A 22,283-nucleotide genomic window follows, 5' to 3' on the forward strand; every position below is an offset into this window, starting at 1 on the left:
ATCCATGTTGTCTCTTCTTATGGCTGAGTAATATTCCATTGTATGTATGTACCACAGCTTCTTTATCCAATCTATCGTAGGATACTTCAGTTGCTTCCACATCCTGGCCACTGTGAATGATGCTGCTATGAACATCACTGTGCAAATATCTTTTCGGATATGGGTTTTCAAGTAAATACCCAGTAGAGGGATTGCTGGATCATATGGTAGAACCATTCTTAGTTTTTTGAGGAATCATCATACTGTTTTACATAGTGGCTGTACCAATGTGCAGTCCCACCAGCAGTATATGAGGGTTCCTTTTTCTCCATATCCTCTCCATTTGTTATTACTTGTCCTGTTGATTATAGCTATTCTAACAGATGTGAGGTAGTATCTCATTGTGGTTTTGATTTGCATTTCCTTAATAGCTAGCGATGTTGAGGTAATGCCATATTTCAAATAGTCTTTAGAATTTTTTTATATAGTTCTTGTCAAGCTATCTTTTATTTATTTTTTCATGTCTCTGTGCTGTTATTTTCTTATCATTCTCTTTATACTTTGTACTGTTGTCTTCAATGAGTGACTTCTTTAGGTACATTGGTCAAGTACCATTAAAACTGGATAGAATCTAAATCCACATAAATAGGCATAGATAAATCTCAGTACATTGCAACACACTGTTCAGATAGTTAGAACTGCGCCGTTAACCTCCTATGATTGTGGAATTCCCATTCTTTCAGGATACCTTGAATATAGTGCATAACTAGTGAAAGTCTAACATAGCAGATCTAATGAGTAAGTATGCAGTTCATGAAAAGACACCATTGCTTCTAAGCTGTACCATGATTTTATATGCCATCAAGAAAGGAAAAAAACCTGCCAATTATAGGATGCTGTCCATTTAAAGATATATTTTGTTTTCACAATATTAAAATGAGGAAAATATGCATTTGGAATTGTTGAAAATATGATATTAAATGTTTCTAAAGCTATCTTATGAGAAGTGTATAGGCTAATGATTAATCAGGGACCAGAATGCCTGGGTTCAGGTCCTGTCTGCTACTTACTAGTTGTGTGATTTCCAGTGAGTTATTCATTACATCCATGCCTAGTTTAACTATTAAATGAGTGAATAGATATAAAGTATTTAACCCAGTACCTCACCCTCAAATGTTAGTCTCATTCTAGGAAATCAATATAAAAATCTAATTTTTTCCACATCTCAGTGGGTTGTATTACACAGTATGCTTTGGAATCACTGTATTCAATTCGAATTCTATAGTAAGATAAAATAGGCAAATTCTGTTTGAAAAAATGGTGCTTGAATTAATTTCCTGTGATGTAATTTTATATAAGCATGCTTCAATGTTGTCTTTTTCTGCCTTTCAAGGGATATAGACTATAGTCAAAGGCCCACTGAGTAAAATTTTCCAAAGGCGACTTTTTGTTTACTAATTGCTTTTATTGTTAAATCTTACTTTAATTGTTCAGTAATGGTGTCAAGCTTTAAAGTTTTGTACTTTGTCAACTTAAGTTGAATCTTCATTTAAAGAAAACCATTTCTTGAAATGTGCAATTAAAGTTTAACACCTTGAAGTAAAATCCAGCTTCCCTCTCCAAGACCAAATAAAACTATCAAATGAGCAAGTCACAAGTAACCAGGAGTATGAGTAGGTCTTTCAGTGGCATCATATGAGCTATCAAAGTGAAAGTGAGAAGCGGTGACTTTCTGGACCAGATTTAGGCTGCAGGAAAATCAGTCATTCAAGCTGGGGGAGTAGCGGGGGAGTGGGTACTGAAACCAGCAGGTTCTTTCACCCTCACAGCAGATCTGCGTATAAGTGGTGGTGCCTCCGTTTTTTTGTAAGTGAAGATAATGACTCAAAAAAGGTTGCAGGAACAGTTCCTGATAGTGCTGGGATTAAACTCGAGTTCTCTCCTTGGGTTTTGTTACTCTACAACTGAAATTCTACCAAAACTTTAGAGATGCTAGTTTCCACGTCCAGTGTACTCTGCTGGCAATTTCTTCTACTTCACTACTTTCCACCTAAGAATTCTAACATTTGTAGGATCCTGTTGTTTTATGCCCTTAATTTAAATTCACGTTTGTGCAAGATATTGTTACTCTCTTTGGATCTGAATAATTTTAAGGATTTCTTGTTTTCTTAATATTGTGCTGAAGTAGAGTGAAGCTTTAAATATATAAAACTTTAATTCTTTTTACAGTGGAGAGTAATTGGCAAACTGGGAAAAATTTGGGTTATGTATAATGTGGATTAAACCTCTTACAAATTTATAAGGTTTCCAATAGATAGGCAAAAGATACAATTTATACAAAGCAAGTAAAATAACAAGCATTCTTTCACATTATTTGTTAATACACAAAGAAACAAAAACCAGCTTTTAAATACCAATGTATTCGTACTCAGGAGGAAAAACACACACCCAAAACAATAAGTTTTAGTAATTATGGGGGACATTACAAATAGTCCTCCCTTTTTTAAAAGCTATATGGCAACATGGAGTGAACTATAAAACTCTTGATAAATTTTAACCTAGGTATGCCTGTCCTAACAAATTATCCTAAAAACATCATTGAATACAATATGCACAAATATATTCCTTTTGGCTTTATTTTAAATAGGAAAACCTTGGATTCAATCTAAATATCTAACATTAGGTGAATAGTTTATTATTGAATATCATGCAGTTATTGAAAAGATAGAGTAGAAAATAAGCAGCTTATTATAAAACACATATACTGATGTGAAACCTATCAGTATATATTTCTATATATAATGATAGCTTATGTATTTTTCATATGTGTTACACAGAATAGAAAGAATATGTAGAAATTAAAATTGTTTATGTGTTAGGGTGCCGGGGTTGCAATTTTTAAATTTTATCCTTAATTTTAAGAAAACGTCATTTCTGCTTGTATCCTACAATTCTTTTTCTCCTATCATTAGCTCGCAAAACAGATTTACAAAGTATTTGTTTCTCCCTCTCTATTAAACTCCAAAGAACCTTCTTCATTCTTCTTTCCTAAGCAGTAATGATGATAAATTATCATTTTTAATTCAATATTGTTAACATTATTTAGGAAATAACTTTTGAGATTAGGAAGCTTCCAACAAGGTCATTAAAATGTGTTTATTTTTTAAAAATTTATTATAATGTACTGCACATACAGAAAAGTATATTAAATGTCATTTTAAAGCTTAAATTATTATAAAGCAAACACCTCTGTAACCACCATCCTGGTCAAAAAAAAGAATGTTTCCATTACCTCAGAAATGCCTCCTGACTTTTATGGTAGTTTAAGTATATATCTCCTACACATTTTAGTTTTGCTTGCTTTTGAACTTTATACAGAGATGTGCTAGTTTTCTTAGAAATAAGAAATAAGTCTTTTTTAGAAATAAGACTTTCTATTAATATAGGTTTTATGAAACTTTTACCTGTGCTTTTCTGTTTCTGACTCGGTCTTAACTCTGGCTCTCATAGGAGAGAACATTTAGTAAATGCGTCATGGGTTTCTCTTCTTTTATTAATTGAGTTGCTTTATTCACAAAATTAATCTACTTCTCTTAAAACTAGAATACGTTTCTTTCATTATCCTTCTAATCCAAAGCTTCTTGATCATTTCTGCTAATCTAAAATCTTTAGAAGTGTATTTCTTTTCACTGTGAGTTTCCTTATATAGAATATGACCATGAGCAGACGTAATCATTTGCTTTACAAATTTACAAAAATTTTTAGGTAATAGAACTATTTAGCAAAATAAAATGTCTGAAACTATAGATTTAGTCAAATAGAAAACTAATTACTTTTTAGAAAAACTCATTCTGCAGCAGATCTTAAATATTTCAAAATCATTTAAATTTTGAGTCTTGCAGGGGAAAGGTAGAACACATTTAGAACAAAAGCAATTTAAATATCTTTTTAGAATGCCTTATCTCAAACCATTTTCCACAATGCTAAGATTGGCCTGGTTTCAGGATTTTTAACCCAAAACTTTAGATTTTAAAATCATAAAAACTCTTTATATTTGTATGGTGCTTTTATAATTTGGTTACACAAACACAATTTCAGTTGGTTCTCTCAATTATATATTGTAAGAAAAACTTATTAAAACTCTATTTTATTATAATTTCCATGAAGAGTAAATGTAGACCACGGAGGGATGTTTGTTTGACTTGTCTATAGTCACAGGACTAATGAAAGGGTAACTGAACCATAAACATTCATATCCCACTTAAATTTTTGTTGTTTTTTTCCTGCCACAAGACCAGCTGTTATTATGATAGACAGTTGGAAACTAGGCATCTGAAGAAGTCCATATTGTAAAGCAAGGTCAGTTTTTCCAGTCTAGTTTGATTAAGTTTATTTATTTATTTATTTTTTAATACTAGCAACATTTAAATATGATTAGTTGAAAATTTAGGTGAGCCCCATGCTGAATGAATAAACAGCAGTTCTTTAAAGAAGAAATCTTGTTTCTGTGCTTAAGATTAATGACCCATATGTCTTAATTTTTAGCTTCTTTAAACTTTTAAGATTTCAACTTCCATGGTGAAGAAACATTAGGCAACTTCTGTTTGAGGGAGAAAGTGAGAGTTGTACTTTTAGTCACCTGTGGGGTATATGCCTGGGCCAGCCTTTGCCTCTTAATAAAACAGGGTAAGTTGACTTGAAAGGAAGTTGTCTGACAGAGAGATCTTTTATGTCCTTTAAATGAGTAGATAAGGATTTGTAATTAAGGCATTTAATGATTGAGCACCTTAGTAGTTGTGCAAATATTTTGTTGAATGGATGTTAATGGATATTCATAAGGCACTTAGAAAGCATTTCTGTTTCTCTTAAGTAGATTATCCCATGTGATCTGAGTACAGTAGGTCCCCTCTTACCTGCAGTTTCACTTTCCACCATTTTAGTTACCTACAGTCCAACAAACATTATTAAACCAGAAATAAACAATTCATAAGTTTTAAATTGTTCAGCGTTCTGAGTAACATGGTGAGATCTCAATGTGAATCATCCCTTTGGTCCAAAGTATCCACACTGTATGCTACCTACCTGCCCATTAGTCACTTAATAGACATTTGGTTATCAAATCAACTGGTGCTATCACATTGCTTTTTGTCCAAGTAACCCTTATGGTAGCCTAATGCTCTTTCATTCACCTCACTTCATCTCATCACATTGGCATATCATCCCACATCAGAAGGAGGGTGAGTACAATAAGATTTTTTTTTTTCCCCTTTTAATTTCCCCCCACCCCCACCCCACTTCCACCCCTGACCTATGGATGTTGCCTTCTTCTTTTTTAAGAACTGGATCTCTGAAGGCAGGGCATCTCCCCACCAATGCAAGCTTGCGGTGCACACCCAGGGCCTGGCTCACCCGGGGCCTGGTGCACCCAGTGTATGGTCTGTGTGGGTCCACCTGGGGCACGAACCCAGGACCTTCTGTGTGTAAAGCAGACATACTCATCACTACACTATGGAGCCACCCCCACAATAAGATATTTTGAGAGACCATATTCACATAACTTTTATCACAGTATATTATAACTGCTATTTTATTATTATTGTCAATCTCTTACTGTGCCTAATTAATGAATTAAAATTTATCATAGGTATGTATGTATACAAAAAAAAAAAACATAGTATATATAGGTTTCAGTATTATCCACAGTGTCAGGCATCCGCTGAAGGTCCTGGAACATATTCCCCATGGATAAACGGGGACTGTTGTGTAGCATTTATTAGCAAAATCTTTTCTAGATTAAAAAAAAAAAAGCAGCTATAGTTTAATTTTTTTGCAGCCCAATGCTTTATTTAGTGGTATATGAATAACGAAGTTTCCCTATAGTTTTATGTTCTGATTCTTTTGGTTGTTATGGATATCTTTGAAAAATTTAGGCCAAGGAATTATTCCTGTTATATTTATCAAACTTACTAATATATAGTAGATGAATCCTTAACTACTTTGATCAAACGATGTATAAATTTCAGTTTTTGCTGTTAATTCTATAGACCACATGAAAACTAAGCATGTCATAATGTGATAGTATTTTGAACGCCTGGTGAAGATTCTGAATAAATATGGTTTTAATATGTGGGCACTAAGTATTCTATATAAAATATTTACTGACATTTTATTGTAATTACTTCTGGCTTATACCTTAAGTCAATTTCTGTTTCAAGCAGATGTGAAAATAGAAGTTAGTAGTCAAATAGAAATAGAAATGTGGGATTTGGATTTTTGTGGATTTTAGATGTGTACTTTTTTTTTTTTTTTTTGCTGTATTAAGGAAAAATTCTTTTTAATTTTAGTAAAAAATCCCAGAAGTGGGATGAAATGAACATCCTGGCGACATATCACCCAGCAGACAAAGACTATGGTTTAATGAAAATAGATGAACCAAGCACTCCTTACCATAGGTAATGTTTTATAGACATCATTCCTTTTTTGACTTGTTTACATTTTGCATTGATGTAAACTTCTGTATAACAGCTGATTTGAAGTTGTATATGTTTTATATTTATTACTAGAGGAATAATTAATAACCCAACTGCATATTTTTGTGTAATAATATAAGTAGTATGTAACTCTAATTGTGGGATCCATTTCGTACATTATAACTGTAGTAGTTAATGTTGATTTGTTGCACGTCAGTGGTCTCTAGCTGCTAATGATGCACAGAGGCTAGTGACTTTTGCCCTCCTTAAGATAATCTTTACAAAAGAAGTTGAAGATTGGACTCATTTGCTTCTTAACTAGAAATCAGGGTCTTACTCAGTCTCTGCAGAAAAGGATAACTTCACAGATGGTAACTTTTTTAACCCATTCAGAGACACAAATGGTCATTACTACTCTTGATATCCTTAATTTTGAACTTATATCATATTGTAGTTCAGCTAATTACATTGTAGTTGTTGGCAGTTTCAAGTCTTCCAGAATTTTTTACTGAATTTTAAAATAATAATGTGTGGCAGTGATGAGTATAAAGACAAAAATAATGTACCAATAAGCATTATGAGAAGATGGAGTTCTAAAAAAGTAGAAATACCTAATTCAGATCATGCCCTAACTTGTATTGAAAGAAATAAAGATTTCCAGAACTGAAATATTTTGTTATGAAAGTAAGACAACATAAATCCAGATGTTATTGTTAAAATAGAGTTAAGAAATTATGTGTTTTAAATCAGTGGATGAAAATTTTGGAAGAAAAGTTGAGATAACTTGATAATAGTAAAAACAAGAATAAACATGAAAATTGTAGCATGAGTAGAAAGAAATAATAAAATAGGTACAGATACTGAAACCCCAATGTTAATAAACTTAAGGGAAGAAATAGACACATCATTTACAAAAAGTTCATATCCTTATTTTTCTCCTAATTATAGGCATGTACTTTAAAACATATCTTAAAACTTCTTTTGTACCAGAAGCCAGTCAGGGCTTTCTTCCTTTTCAATAAACATAGTAGATATCCCTTGCTTATCTGTGTTGGTTGGAGATAACTATCTTAAAAGTTAAGATCAAACATGATTTAAAAAAAAAAATAACTGTAGCCATTATGTTTCGACTTTATGTTTAAAATATAATAAATCAGAATGTTAGATATTTGATACTACTTTGTTTCATTCTTTACCTTACCCATATTCTTCCTCTGAGAGTCCCTAAAGTTATTTGGTTCCTAAGTGATTGATGTATATGTACAGTTATATGTGCTCAGCTTTTATCAATTTACTGCTCAGTTTTACCAATTTCTTTTATGCCTTTTTTAAGAGTTTTATTTAACAGAAAAAGATGCTTTTTATAGAAAGATCATGTTATACTATTTAGGAATTTCACATGCTAATATAAAAGTTATTGCTTTTTATACATACATAAACATATAATTCATCTGTAAATTTGTAGAATTTTCTACAGAAAAATTCTACAAATTGATAATTTTACCCTACTTGACTTAATTATATCCAGTAATGTAAATGTATTTATTTAAGCTTCCCTTGTAAAAAAGAGCATCATCTAAACTATAGCACTTATTTAACTTGTCTTTATTAACTAGGAAAGGTACAAACCAGCAATCTATATATATATATGTAGCTGAATTCTACCTCATTGGTGCCTTGAGAATTAAAGATGCCCATTTTCGGAATTAAGTGGGGAGCAAATTTTTCATTAAAGAATAGATTAAGAAAGCTAAATAGCTTTTAAACTTTCCGAATTAGGTCTTTAGGATCTAATTTTGTTATTTTACCTAACCTCTTGTCTGCATAGATCATTCGTCTCTATCTTCAGGTTGAAGTAACAATATATATTCTAAAATCAGGTGGTGCGGATGCATTATTTATTCCCTCCCACTGGATGGAGTAATTGAAATATTTTTTTTTTTTTCAGATGATTCGAGTTTTCAGTATTTATCTTCATAGTTGGAGTAGTGGTTTTTAAAATCATTTGAAGGTTTTTCTTGATTGGGACTATAGTTTTAAATATTTGCTTTGAATAGAAACTAAAATTAAACTTCAAAGATGACAACAGAGCTATAAATATTTTGATATTTTAACTTTTTAAACTAAGTCAATAGGATTATATTTATTTTTCTGCTTGAAAAGTTATATATTTCAGGTATTAATTATAATCTGCTTGTCATCCTAGTATGGTAGGTGACGATGAGGATGGATTGAGTGATTCAGAAAACACTGAAGCCCTGACCCCAGATATATTAGCTAAGAAGTAAGTACTGATGGCAATAAAACATTTTTACTTATGCTGTTTTTAATTCTGCAGAGCTAAACACATTTTACTTTAGTTGTACAAGTGTAAATAAAAAGCATGTGCTAAGTTTATCTGGATTTTCATAACAACTTATATAACCTTATTTCTAGATTTAAAAAATCAAGATATTCAGGTAGCAGAAAGATTAGAGTACCAAGCCTAGTACACAGATTCCCTGTGTCAGTTCCCTGTGGATTTTTTGTTTGTTTTATTTTGTTTTTTAGTATCCTGCCTCCTAGATTTTAAAGGTGGAAGTGAGAAAGGCAAAAATAAGTGAATTCCTAAACAAAAGCTCTATTCTTTTACTGTTTATCGATTTGTCACCCTCCACTTTTCTTGTTGTTTGTTGGTTTCTACACTAACGCCTGCTCACTTGCTTTTTATTTTCCTCATCAGGTTATAGCTAGTATATTAATGATCCGTAGATGTTTTTATGAGACTCAAAAGTTGAAAAAGTCACTCAACTAATATAAGAATATCAGTGTTGATTTCTTTGTTAAATGATTGTTTAGATTAGCTGCTGCTAAAGGCTCGGAGCCAAAGTGTCAGGTTCATGAACAAGAAAGCAGTGAAGATGAGGACAGTGACCTCTCACCTGAAGAACAAGGTAGTTTATTTACCTTTTGCTTTCAGCTTATGCTAATAATTTTTGTTAAGTTCATTCATTATTTGGAAGATAGTTTTCCTTTTGGGGAAGTGGGTAGTGGGTAATTTTAAAGTTCAGGTTCCATTTGTGTGGGTTTATTGTATAACAGCTTTCCCCCCACCACCCCAGCTTCAAGAATTTGGGAAAATATTACTATCTTTAAAGTAATGATTAGTGTTCCTTCCTTTGTACTTTTTTAAGTGCCTATATAGAGTTAGATGCTCAGTAAATGTTTATTAAATTAATGCTTTTAGAGTCATTGAGTGTTTGGATGATTTTAAAGCAGGTAGAAGTAAAAGCTAATTTCCCAGTTGCTTGTGCTTTTTCTGTTTTAAGACATGGTAAAACTTAACAAATGAACCAAGATAGTCAGACATAGTGTGAAGATTCTTATTAGGTCCTATTGAACAACAACAAAAAAAACTAGTGTTAGTAACCTAAGAGCCCGTGCCCATCAATAGATGATTGGATGAAGAAGTTATATAGATACAATGGACTACTTGGCCATAAAAAAAATGAAATCTTAACCATTTGCAATGACATGGATGGACCTAGAGAGTATTATGCTAAGTGAAATAAGTCAGACAGAGAAAGACAAATACCATATGATTTCACTTAATATGTGGAATCTAAAGAACAAAATAAATGAACAAACAAAATGAAAACAGACACATAGATACAGAGAACAAACTGGTGATTGCTAGATGGGAGGGGAGTTGGGGGACTAGGTGAAAAAAGTAAAGGAATTAAGAAGCACAAATTGAGAGTTAGAGAATAGATGTGAAGTACAGCATAGGGAATATAGTCAATAATGTTGTAATAACTATGTATAGTGCCAGGTGGGTACTAGACAAATCAGGGGGATCACTCTGTAAATTATATAAATGTCTAATAATATTAAATTTTAAAAATTGTTTTTAAATTAAAAAAAAAAGTTTCTCCCCTAAAAATAAAATCTAGATTGAAGAGAAAAAAAAAAAAAGTAGGAAAGGAGATAAAGACAACCTCTCAACAAGGATGGAAGAGGCTCTTGTAGCCTCTACAGCATATGCACAGTTAAGGCATTACTACCTACTTGTGGTTTCTGTTTTTACAAGTAACAGTGGTTATCTTTGGAGGTAAAGAGAGAAGGAAGATGTTTCACCTTGTTGCTTTTTATACTTTTTTGAACCTTGTGAAGTATAATCTTAAGAATTAAAAATTATCTAGTTTATTTTCAGCTATTTTAAAAGGAAAAACCAAGCCTGTGTGTAGGGGGGAAAAAATGGAAGAAAAACACATACATCCTCACAGAAAAAGAGAAAGAGTAGTAGTGTACTTGAAACCTTGAAATGTGGGGACTACCTATACTGTAAAGAAGTTCGTAAACTTTAGAACTAAGATTCCGAATATTTGCTAGTTAACTGTCAGAATCTTTGTCATATGTAGCTGCTAAGGTATAATTTGCTATTCCTTCCTGTAATCTTCAGAATATAGGTTATTCAATGTAACTATGATGGTCTGAGCCTAATTGTTGTATAAGAGAGAAATTTTACATGTAGCATAATCTCAAGTTGTATTCTCTCCTACCCTCAGCGACTTCTTGACTTATTTTCCCAAAGTATACCCTAAAAGGCTTTTGAGAAGTGTTTCAAATAGAAATTGTTTCTAGAGCTCGTTCCTTCATTTTTCTTTAAAAACATGATCTATTGAGAAAAAGGAATTTGTTATTAACCTATGCTAACCTATAGTTTTCCATGTACTTCATTTTTTCCTTCTACAGGGACAGTTTTATTTTTATTCTGAATTAATTTTTTTTTCAGTTCTAGTTGACATTCAATATTATTTTATATTAGTTTCAGGTGTCCAACATAGTGGTTAGACATACACTGACATTTTCATTAAGGAAATTTTCCTCTAATTGTAGTTCCATGAATTAACCAGCAGGGGGAACCATTGAATAGTTACAATTTCACACATTCAGTTCTTGTAGAGTTACTGATGCCGATGTATAGATGTCTATTGCTTTTAAACAAATTATGTCTGAAAACCCTTATTTATTGATAGAAGTTCTTAGGAAAAATTATCTTGTAACTGATAGCATAACAGGCTTTTGGCTATGAGGTCAGACAGATCTAAATTTGTACTCAGATATGTCACTTGTCTAATTTGCTTAATTTCTGAGCTTTGATTTCCTCATTTCTAAATTGAAAACTAAAAATATTTAGTCTTTGGTGAGTATTAAATTAGATAATTTAAAGCATTTAGCATTAAATGATTCTTGGCATATTGTAGGTGCTCAGTAAATATTAACTTAATAACTTAAAATAATTTGTATATTCTCCATTATATTATTTTGTAGACTAGTAAAAGAAAACATAAAAAGGATGATTTCCTTCTATAATCCACATGGTTAGTTGATGATTATTAGAGGTAGGCCTGAAACCTGAATGTTCTTATACTCTGCATTATTTTGCTTTGCCATACAAGGATTGTAAATAAAATGAATATAGAAATTCAGAGATGATTGAGACCACTCATATTAGCAATGAATACGTAGCGCGATTTTAAATTATATAATAAATTTTTATCGCCAAACTAGAGTATATCTGTAACAAGTAAAACCAAGTTCAATATCTCTTAGCATTAAAAAGAAATAATTTTCTTAGACTACAGATATAATTCACAAAAGAGAAATATTGTAATATCAACACCTAGGAACAAGAAACTGCAAATTAAAATAGTGTCATGGTACCTTTCAGATCAATAAAGATTAAAAAGAATGACTATTTCTCTTTTGATGTGACTGTAGTAGAGAAATAGGTTATTCATATATAATTAGTAGGCATGAAAAATGGTTTGGCTTTTCTGGAGTGCATTATGGCAATATATGAGCCAAAAACTTTTTAAAAATGAATCTTTAGATCTAGCAATTCAGATTCCCAGGATTTATTCCAATGCTTTTAAACTCTTTTGACCAAGTCCCACTCAATATATGTATACATAAAATTACAAAAATAAAAGTTTCATAAAAGAGTACTCACCTTTGCTATATGTGATGTATTTCAGTTTATTCTGTTTTACTTCATTTTTAAAAACATGCTGGTTGTGACTCACTAAAGAGTTACGAGGCACACTTTGAAAAAACACTAGTTAGTATTGAGAAAGTAATAAATGTACAAAAATATGTGTATTACATCCTAAAAACATTGAAAATACAAAGGGGGGAATCTGAAACCTTTAACTAAGAATGGGGGATTAAATTATAACTCAGTACTTTATAACCATTTTAAAATTATATAAATGTGCTACGTACATGGCAGAATTTTACTGTCTTTATATACTTTATTGTCTAAACTCAGTCATTTTAAGATTGAAAGAAAGATCAGTATTATAGTTTCATCAGGCAATAGACATAAACTGAAACTTCACTGGACACACAGACTTAGGGTCATCCTAACTATATAATAAGTGAAAAAAACACCATATATTAATAATATATGTTTTGTTTTTATAAAAAATATATTTTTAGAAAAGTCGTCATAAAATATTAATGGTAATTTCTGAGTGAGGAAATTAAGAGTGATTTTTTTTAAGTGTCTACCATGAACTTCTCTTACTCTATAATGAGAAAAAGTATTACCTTTTTAGTAAATTTATCTGGTATTGGAGGCAATTAGAACCATTTTTTTGTTGTTTTTTAATATTGGCTTGCACAGCAACTGAATACTTGAAAGGCATAACTAAAAATTTAGTTATGAGGATTTGGCCCTTTAATTGGTCTCTCTTTTTTAATTTCACATCTCTTAATACAGAACTCTCAAAAAGTAAAATAAACCACAAAGTAATTTTATAAGTAGAGAAGAAGAAAGATGCCTGGCAAGATATTGGTATTTTAAAACAAATGTTTTGGGATGTCGACATGGATATTGGTCTCAGAACTTTCCTGAAAAATGATTAATGAGTAGTGATCTGAACTGTAAATGCTTGTTTTTAAAATATAAATAAGTACAGATAATGATAAAAACAGCAGAATTAGAGGATATTGAGAACATACTTTGAATAGCCTTATTCTGAGAGATTTGTATTTTTCTATGCTTTTTTGGCATTAAGATATTTTTATGAATACCATAATAAAACTGGTGAATGAGTTTTATTGCTCTTATTTGAAAAAACAGGTAGCAATTTTATATCAGTCCCTTTTTTTTATTTTTAATTTACTGGGCTAAGAAATTTTAAAATCTTATAATTATTTCTTTATAAGCAGTTGATCTTTAAAATGCTATTAATAAAATGTGATCAGATGTGTTGATTTGCTGCTAGTTCAGTGTTTCTATGGTGAAGACTATAAATGAAAGAATAGTCTAGAATCACTTTACTATTCCTTATAACACATTTTTCTTAAAATTGTTCTGGGAGTGAGGTTATGTTTTTAGCCAGCAATGTTTTAAATCATAGCAATGTCTGAATGAAGCATAAGACTTTTTAAAGGTATTTTTCTTAATTATAAAAATAGATAACTTGAAAATATTAAAATTACCCTATGGTCCTTGATCCAGAATTAACCATTGTTAATTATTACAACTACTCAACTCTGCCATTGAGAACAAAAGCAACCTTAAGCATTACAAAAGCAAATGAGCGATGCTATGTTCCAGTAATACCTTACTTACCAACAGGCAGAGGCTGTAGTTTGCCAGTCCTTGAGCTAAAGACTTCCTAAACCTATTTTTTTGTGTGTTGTACAGAAAAAAAGCGACAGTTTGAAATGAAAAGGAAGCTTCACTACAATGAAGGACTGAATATTAAATTAGCTAGGCAATTAATTTCAAAAGACCTACATGAGGAGGACGAAGATGATGAAGAAATGTCAGAGACTGCAGCTGGAGAAAGCATGAATGTGGAAGAATCAAATCAAGGTTAGATGTTTCAGAAACATCACTGAGACTCTTGTAGTCCTTTGTGCCTGAATAACATACTTTATTTTGCTTTAAACTTTTGAAGAACCTCAAAATATTTTGCTGAGTTTTGCTTATGCCAAAAGTTTCTAAAATTTCAATCCCTGTGGCCAATTTCAAAATAATGTTTTTTATGCTTAGAGTTGATTTAAGATTGTATATGTTTTATGACTTTTTTAAAAAAATTTATTTGGGTTTAAACAATGATGTTTGTCTTCTTATTAAGCTATATTTTGTTTTTCATGTTTTAGACCCTGTTTTACCTGTCATAATCTAACTTAAGGTTTAAACTTTTTTAAGGAACCATGTTTTTAATATGGAAGATTTCTTTTAACATCCCTTCAAGTACAAAGTATATCATCTTTCCAGCCTTGATTCTTTTGACTGTTGGATTGACAAGTTATTTGGCTGATTTTCGATTTTGTTTTGTGTTGTTTTTTTTTTAAGTCCCGGACGACTCACCCCTGCAGCCTACCAACTTTTGATCAGTCATAGGAAATAGATTTATTTTATTTTATTTTATTTTATTTTATTATTTATTTTAGTAAGTGTTCTTAGTTTTCAAAATTTTCTTATTTTTAATTATTTTTTATTTTATTTTTTATATTTTTAGGCAAGGCAACCCTTGGTTGACCTCACAGATTGCAAGGACTTTGTCAGCTTGCAGTCCCTTATATTTCATTTTTTACACCTACAGCACCTGGTCTTCCTAGGTGGTATCCCATCCAAGTACTAACCAGCCCGACCCTGCTTAGCTTCCGAGATCAGATGGGATTAGGCTTGTTCAGGGTGGCATGGCCGTAGACAGATTTTATTTATTTTTAATAAACTTATTTTGGTATTCAATGAAGGTGAATCTTCTATACTATTAATACAGATTTTGTGCTCATTTTACCTACTCTTTGTACTTGCAAACTGATGCTTTTCGATAGAGATAAAAGTTACTTTATTTGTTGTGCCTTGGATGGCTAAGTCTTAGGAAAGTAAATAGTAATTATATTATCGTTTTGGTGAGCATATATGAAATACGAGTGATTCTGAGTTAGAACCTGATGGCTATGTCTTATAATGTCAGGATTACAGTATTTTCTGCTGTATTAGGCTTTAGCCTTTCGTAGTTTGTTTTATACAGCATTTCATTTCCCATTTTATATGCCATAGTCTGTCTAGCTTATATTTAACTTGAGCAAACTTTATTTTGAGCAATTATTGTTATATGTCTCTCTCTTCCTCTTTTAAAATTTATTATCCATTTTGACCTATCTTCTAATTGGCTTTTGTTTCCCATTTACCTATATATTGGTGATTTATTTTGTTGTATTCAAAGTGAATGTTTCTTTAGTTATGTTTTCATCAATTTCTACTGAGATTTTCAATATCAATTCGTAGTGACTCTGGCCAAGCTCTGGGAATACCCTTAATTTGCCACTGAAAATTTGCACCAGCACTACTGTTCCAAAGGTTAAAGAGGTTTTTTTTTAAGCCATGGCTCTTGAAAAATAACTCTGGCCTTTTGTCTATCTCTACCTGTAAGACATTAAATTTCACACATCTAGTACATAAAATATATTTTTTTGTTTAAAGATAATGATTAAAATTTATGTTAGCTCGGTGTCTGATTTTTCTTTGGTGGAGGTGAAGTACGAGTATATTCTACTTAGCTTCATAAAATTCACAAGAATAGAAAATACTACATGATAAGGCATAGAAAGAAAGTTCTTTATTTATCCTCTACCATCTTTGGTTTCTTAAAAAAATATTACCAGCTTTTAAAATCTCCAGGTTCCATGGTACCCATTATTTTTTGAGCATTGTCATTCTCCTCCCTCTCCCCCAACTCCTGTCCATTTTTATAAAGAGAAAAGTGGCATGTTTAGATTCTGAGAAAATATTTTATAATTTTCATATAAATTCAGATCTTTTTATAGCTTTGCATATTTGAGTTGTAATAAACTCAGCTATCCACCTATGATTTATTCACAGAAATGGTCAGTCTGAAATCTATCTGTCCTGTCACCAAGCAGACACTCCTGTTCTGCTCTTTAGACTGTTTAGGGAGGTATGCAGATTCTTTCATATAATACTAATCTACCGACATGAAATGTGCCTTATTTGTTGTTTAGCTCTTTATATTTGTTTATCATTATGGTAATGGAAGGAAACTTTAGCTCAGGTAGTTCTAAGGTTGGCAGTATACAACAAATTATGTTGACTTTCATTTATCTTTGCAGGATCTACTACAAGTGACCAACTGCAAAACAAATCGCAGAGTTCATAGAAGAGATTTGTTCAGCACTGTAATTGTCAGATACAAATCCTGTTACTATAATACACTGCTTCTTGTTCTCTACAATTCATGACTTAAGTACCAAAATACATACCAGTTATTATATGTTGCCAAGAATTAAATAACTTTAGAGATTTATTAGACTGAAAATGCCTAATTGATACATATATTCTTGTGCCTAGTACTTCACAACAAATACAGCATAATATCAGTCCAAAATGTCATTACTTTTGTAAGAACACTGGTTAATTTGTATAAGATACTATATAGCTTTTTATGCTTTAGAGGTTAAACAATATCTTGGGTTTGGGGGATGGGGATCTAATTTATTCACTTCTAGATGTGATAGCTCTTATAAACTTTTTATTTTTTAATCAAAATCCAATTGGAACAACATTATATAGGCTGATAAAATAGTCTGAAAAGTGTTTTAGCACATCTTCAACTTAATTTGTTTAATTGAAAAGGATTATAAGAGTTACTGTTGCATTTTTTGGCCTACTACTACCTTTAAAATTCTTTTTGAGTTTCTTTATGTTTACAAGGAAAGGATTGAACTTTTTCTCACCAAAACTAGCTTTTTTCACAAATAAATTATCAGGTTAAACTTGCACTAATGTCTGCTCCTTTTTGTACACTCGATGGGCAGACTTCAGATCAGTTTTTAAACATAATATGCCTGTTTTAACCACCTGCCTTTGTTTCTTATTCCTTTCCACATCACACAATCCTTTACCTTTTATAAAGGATCATAAAGATTGTCATCACTTTAGGAACGCTTCCTTCTCTCACGTATTTATCATTTGCTGCAACCATGAAAATCTTATTTTGACTATCAATTCCTATTTTTTCTTCTAATACATGGAGAAAATAGATTGAATAGCAGCAGTACTATAGACAGGAAATACAGTTGAACTGCAGAATCTCTACACCTCTCTGATTTAGAGCTTGCTAATTAAATTGCTATTGCTAGTTTATTCTTTGACTTAATTAGACCTTAGAAAACAACTGAGATTTTTTTGCATGATGAGAGAATTGTGTGTAACCAGTGATATGATGATAGTTCCTGAATGTACAGACAAGTAATCCTGAACACTTTTTAATTTAAAACCTTTAATCCCTGCTTTAAGGGAATATGATAATGTATACTATGACAAATGTACTTTATTCTTCTAACACAGTAAAATTGAGATTTTTTTTTTGAAATGAAGTGCAGTTCCTGTGTACCTTGGTTTAGTGGTAGTTTCATTTCTTGTCAATTATTTGCATCTTAATTTTGTGTTAGTACCCAAAGACTCCATTATATGAACAGACTTTTTAAATAATTTCTGTATATTGTATATATGAAATGGCTTTTATTAAACAGCATATCTTCTACTTAGAAGTTTATGGAAATATCAGTATGTCAAAATAAAAAGTGAGAGAACTCTTTACTGAAGAATATTTTTATTTCGAATGTCATTTTTAAATGAGATCCAATCAAAGCACTTCGAACTGCAAGTATAGTATTCTGACTAAAACATGTTAACTAGTAATACCACAAAACAGTGTTTAGCTCTGCTTTTTGAATTTACAACCCATTTGGGAGTATTTAAGCTTATACATATGTACATATATATGTTCATAGACCCAGACTTCTGTTTCTGGTTTTCTCATTTTAAGTTTTTAGAAAGTATCCACATACTCTATTTGTAGAAATAGCTGCTGTACAGTGAAGAAAAGGTATGACCTTTAACAACTTTTGTTGTTTTCTACATACTGTTTCTTGAAACTTCAATCGCAGGCAAACTCATTTCTAATTTCAGGAAGCATAGATAGTTATCTCGGGAGCATAAGACATGGCAAATAGCATGCTCAATGGGATTTTATGTAGTCAAATGTAACTGAGTAAAGCTCTTTCATCAAGTCATGAGTTCCTAATTGACATGGTATTGGACTATAAAAACTGAACTTTTATGATTCAAGTTAGATTTTCCTTTGGAGAAAGTTACCTGTCAGTGTTCAGTACTAGGCAACGTAGATTTTACATTCAACTTTTTAATCAGTATCACTTCCTCTGCTTAACTCTTTTGGTGTCATCTTTTCTGTTCTTTCATGTTTCAGTCTGAAATTCAGCAGTGAAGCTCTTTAAAATCAGACATGTAATGGTATAAATGAATTTAAAGTAAGAATAACGTTAAATATTAAAGCAAAGTGCCATTTTCCCCTAGACTTTTATTTTGTTTACGTTTCCCTTTAAATTGATACACTAAACATATTGTAATAAAATACAATAATATGTCAATTGCCTGTCTGGATTTTACTTTCTTGGTACCCAGCTATCTCAGGACCATGTTCTATTGGCCACATGTTCTGAATATCAGGAGAGGCTCTGGGACTGTGCTGTGGCAGGGTAGTTTATTTAGTTTTGGTAGAAATGATAACGAGATACAATTTATTGGGAGCCTTTTATTTGCTCTTGTCCAGCATTTTACTAGGTCTCTAATATATCATCTTCAAACCAACCATGCAAAGAAGTTAACTCTTATCAGCACTTTGTAAATGAGGAAAATGCTCTTGGCCAAGTTATTCAGTCTCAATGTCTCATGCATGCTAAATTACAGGATTCAATTCGAGATCTAGCTATAAATTCCATGCTCTTTATGCATGCTTTTTTAGACAGGAAATTCTCTCATTTTAGAAGTTGTACCTTACAGATAAACTTTATTTGGATTATTGATGCATATCCTGTGCTTTAGGAGAGTTTTTATTTTTTATTTAACATGAAAAATAATTTGGAAATTACTTTGAGAATTATAAGCCATTTAGGAAAAATATCAAAAGCGCAAATACTCAGTGGCTGGAGATGTCTAAAGACAATGCATAGGTTTTGTTTGCATTCTGCAAGTATGTTTCTAAGCAGGATGTTTCAAACAATATAATTTCTTTCGAACTCAGAACATATCTTTCAGATACTGCATTTTTTTTTTTTTTTTGCAAATTAAAGGCAATCAGTGTTATAAAGTACCAAGCTAGCTTATGAAGACTAACATGTACCTAAGCCAGCATTTCCATGAAGCCCTCAAACCCACAGCACGTTCCATGAAAAAGTATTTCATGAGCAAATAAACTTTGCACATGGTATATACTTTATTCTACCCCTTGGAGATTTATAATAATGTACATCATTATATTGAAGGGCATGAGAAATCCTGCGTAAAGAGCCTGTTTAAAACTTGGTTTTACCTAGCATTTTTAAAACATTTTATCATAATAACTCCTCTCCCCTTAACCTCAAGTAGCATCCCAAATATGGGTAGGGAAGTAGGCCAAAGTCTCCAATATCATATAAAAGTTGAACTTCTTGAAAGAGGAAGAGAACAGTTTACCATTGAAAGAGGGAAGACATGGTCGCAATAACTGCACGGTGTAAGTTGCATATAATTTGCCAAACATAAGACCTTAATTTTTGGTAACCTAGTCAAGAAATTGTAAAATACATATCCAGGACAGATGATGGTATGGTTAATATGGTTGAGAGAAGCTGCTGTGGTTTAGTATTGATGTGACTACAGGCATACCTTGTTTTATTGCATTTCACAGTTAGAGTGTTTTTTTACCAATTAAATGCAAGACCCTCCACCAGCCCTGGGAAACCAAAATTGTGTGACTCGATTTATTGCAGTGGTCTGGAACCAAACCCATAATATCTGAGGTATGCCTCTTGCTCAAAGACTTGCTGCTTTAAGCAATTTTCCAAAACTTGTCCTCTCCATCTGCTCTTGCATAACTGGCTGACGAGAGCACATCTGCTACTCATTGGGAAAATAAAAGAGCAGATAGCAAAACTCCCTGGTTTGTGGATCATACCCCCAAGCCTTGGTTAGCTACCCTAGCAATGTGTTTTGGAGGGGTAGAAGATTTGGCTCCTACACTTTAAATTTGGGTTTGACTCATCTAGTTTTTTTATTTGAGGAATTGTTTGGGAGAGATAATGCTTGAGAGTAGGTGAGGGTGGGATTTGGCAAGTGTTTAGTCATGATTTTATCTCAACTGCCCAATCTGAATTTTTTTTCAGTGAGTCTGCCATGTGAGTGTTCAGCATTTCAATAGTATTACCAATGGGAATTGGAATTGGAAGAGAATGCCTATAAATTTGTGTTCTCTGTTTCTTTTTGGATTGATGACCAAGTGTTGACTAGAAATAGAAGAGGATTGTGCAGGCTTATCTTTCGTATTTAATATCATTTAACCTCACTTTTTAGGCAAAGAGGATTATATAGCTTTGCAGTATGCTTTGGTCTGATAAAATTGTTCAGTTGGAAAAAGTGTTAACCAATAACACCTAAAACAGGAAGAAAAAAGTTTAGTTTTTATTTAGTTACACTTTCCGGTATCTGAGTATGTCTAACATAAGCAATTACATAAAAGACAATGTATTTTCATCTCCCTACGTATAAGAGATACTCAAGTGAAAAGCAAGCACTTTATTGTAGGGCACCACGCCAAGCTAATTGAGAAATGTGAACATAAGACTCCCTGCCTTTAAAGATTTTCAAACTTTCATGTACATACAGAGCAGAGAGCACTGCTTTGGGGAAACGAGGGAGAAGTAAGCAATACACTTAGCTTCTCCAGCCATTCTTTGGAGGCCTTTCTGGTAAGGAAGGCTGGGCTAATTATAATTAGGAAGACTTTGTTTCTTCGCAGGTTTTTATGCAGTTTCCCTGAAAACCAAATTAAGATCTCTTTAGTCACTCACCAAAAAATTATTAAGCAAGCTAGATCCCACAGAAATCAGAAATGTCAAATGATTTTAACAAAACCTAATAAAAAATATTGGATCTCAGAAGTTGAACTTGAAGCGTATTTGTGGATTGTTGCCAATTATGCTTCTGCTGTCATTTTAGTAATCCCTAAATCAGTTTATTGGGGTTGGTAGGGTGGGGAGGTCTGGGTCAGGACCACAATTATGGGAGTCCCACTCTAGTTTGAACTCAGGAAATGTGTTCTGGTCCTGTGCTAAATTTGAAAAGCAAATCGCACTTCCCCAAGTTGCAGTGTCTTGAGTTTTCATGGTAAATCACAAAGTATGGAATCCAGTCTAGGAATGTTAAAAGCATCCCTGGGGTAGGGGTAGAAAGTCAGGGGGACGGGGGACAGATTGCAAAGTGAATTGGACCCAGAATAGTATTTTTTCTTATTATAAGCTTCAGGCATTTGTTCTGTAGACCTAGAGTCATCTGGAATATAGTCTGGATGAGGGCACACTGATAAATGGAAAGTTGAGGGGGAAAGATGTTTATTTTTTGAGAACATTATTAAACATTTATTAAGCACCAACTATATGCTCAGGAAGTTGCTGGACAATGTGCATGAAAATGTGCAAAAACAGTCCATTAGTAAACCTTTTTGACTCTACTTCCATTATGGTATCTTAAATCTCTCCCCTTCTCTAATCCCTACTGCTGTATCCTAGTTAAGCCATCATCATACTTTTCCTGTACTCCTGTACTCCTGTCACAACCTCCTAAGCGATTTCCCCACTTCTGTTATATCCCATTCCAATCCATTTTTCATAACAGCAAGTGTTGCTGCCCTACTAAAAGCCCTTCAGTGATTTCTCTACCACACTTAAGAATGAGTCCAAATTTCTTAG

General features: G+C 32.2%; 1 protein-coding gene and 2 pseudogenes across 1 annotated transcript in view; 2 read left to right on the forward strand and 1 right to left on the reverse strand.

Annotated features, from left to right (window-relative positions):
- The window catches only part of PPP1R2 (protein phosphatase 1 regulatory inhibitor subunit 2), a 22,369-nt gene extending 5,111 nt beyond the window's left edge, over window positions 1–17,258 (forward strand). The window contains exons 2-6 of the mRNA XM_006906161.3: window positions 6,324–6,431; window positions 8,656–8,733; window positions 9,288–9,382; window positions 14,149–14,319; window positions 16,590–17,258. Coding sequence (XP_006906223.1) covers window positions 6,324–6,431; window positions 8,656–8,733; window positions 9,288–9,382; window positions 14,149–14,319; window positions 16,590–16,636 — 499 coding nt within the window. The 3' untranslated portion in view covers window positions 16,637–17,258. The remainder of the gene's footprint in view (window positions 1–6,323; window positions 6,432–8,655; window positions 8,734–9,287; window positions 9,383–14,148; window positions 14,320–16,589) is intronic.
- Window positions 10,399–10,514, forward strand: LOC112473687 (annotated as a pseudogene).
- On the reverse strand, window positions 15,047–15,164 carry LOC112473874 (annotated as a pseudogene).
- Window positions 17,259–22,283: the final 5,025 nt, after the last annotated feature.

Source organism: Pteropus alecto, unplaced genomic scaffold, assembly GCF_000325575.1.
Source record: "Pteropus alecto unplaced genomic scaffold, ASM32557v1 scaffold311, whole genome shotgun sequence".
NCBI classification, from domain to species: Eukaryota; Metazoa; Chordata; class Mammalia; order Chiroptera; family Pteropodidae; genus Pteropus; species Pteropus alecto.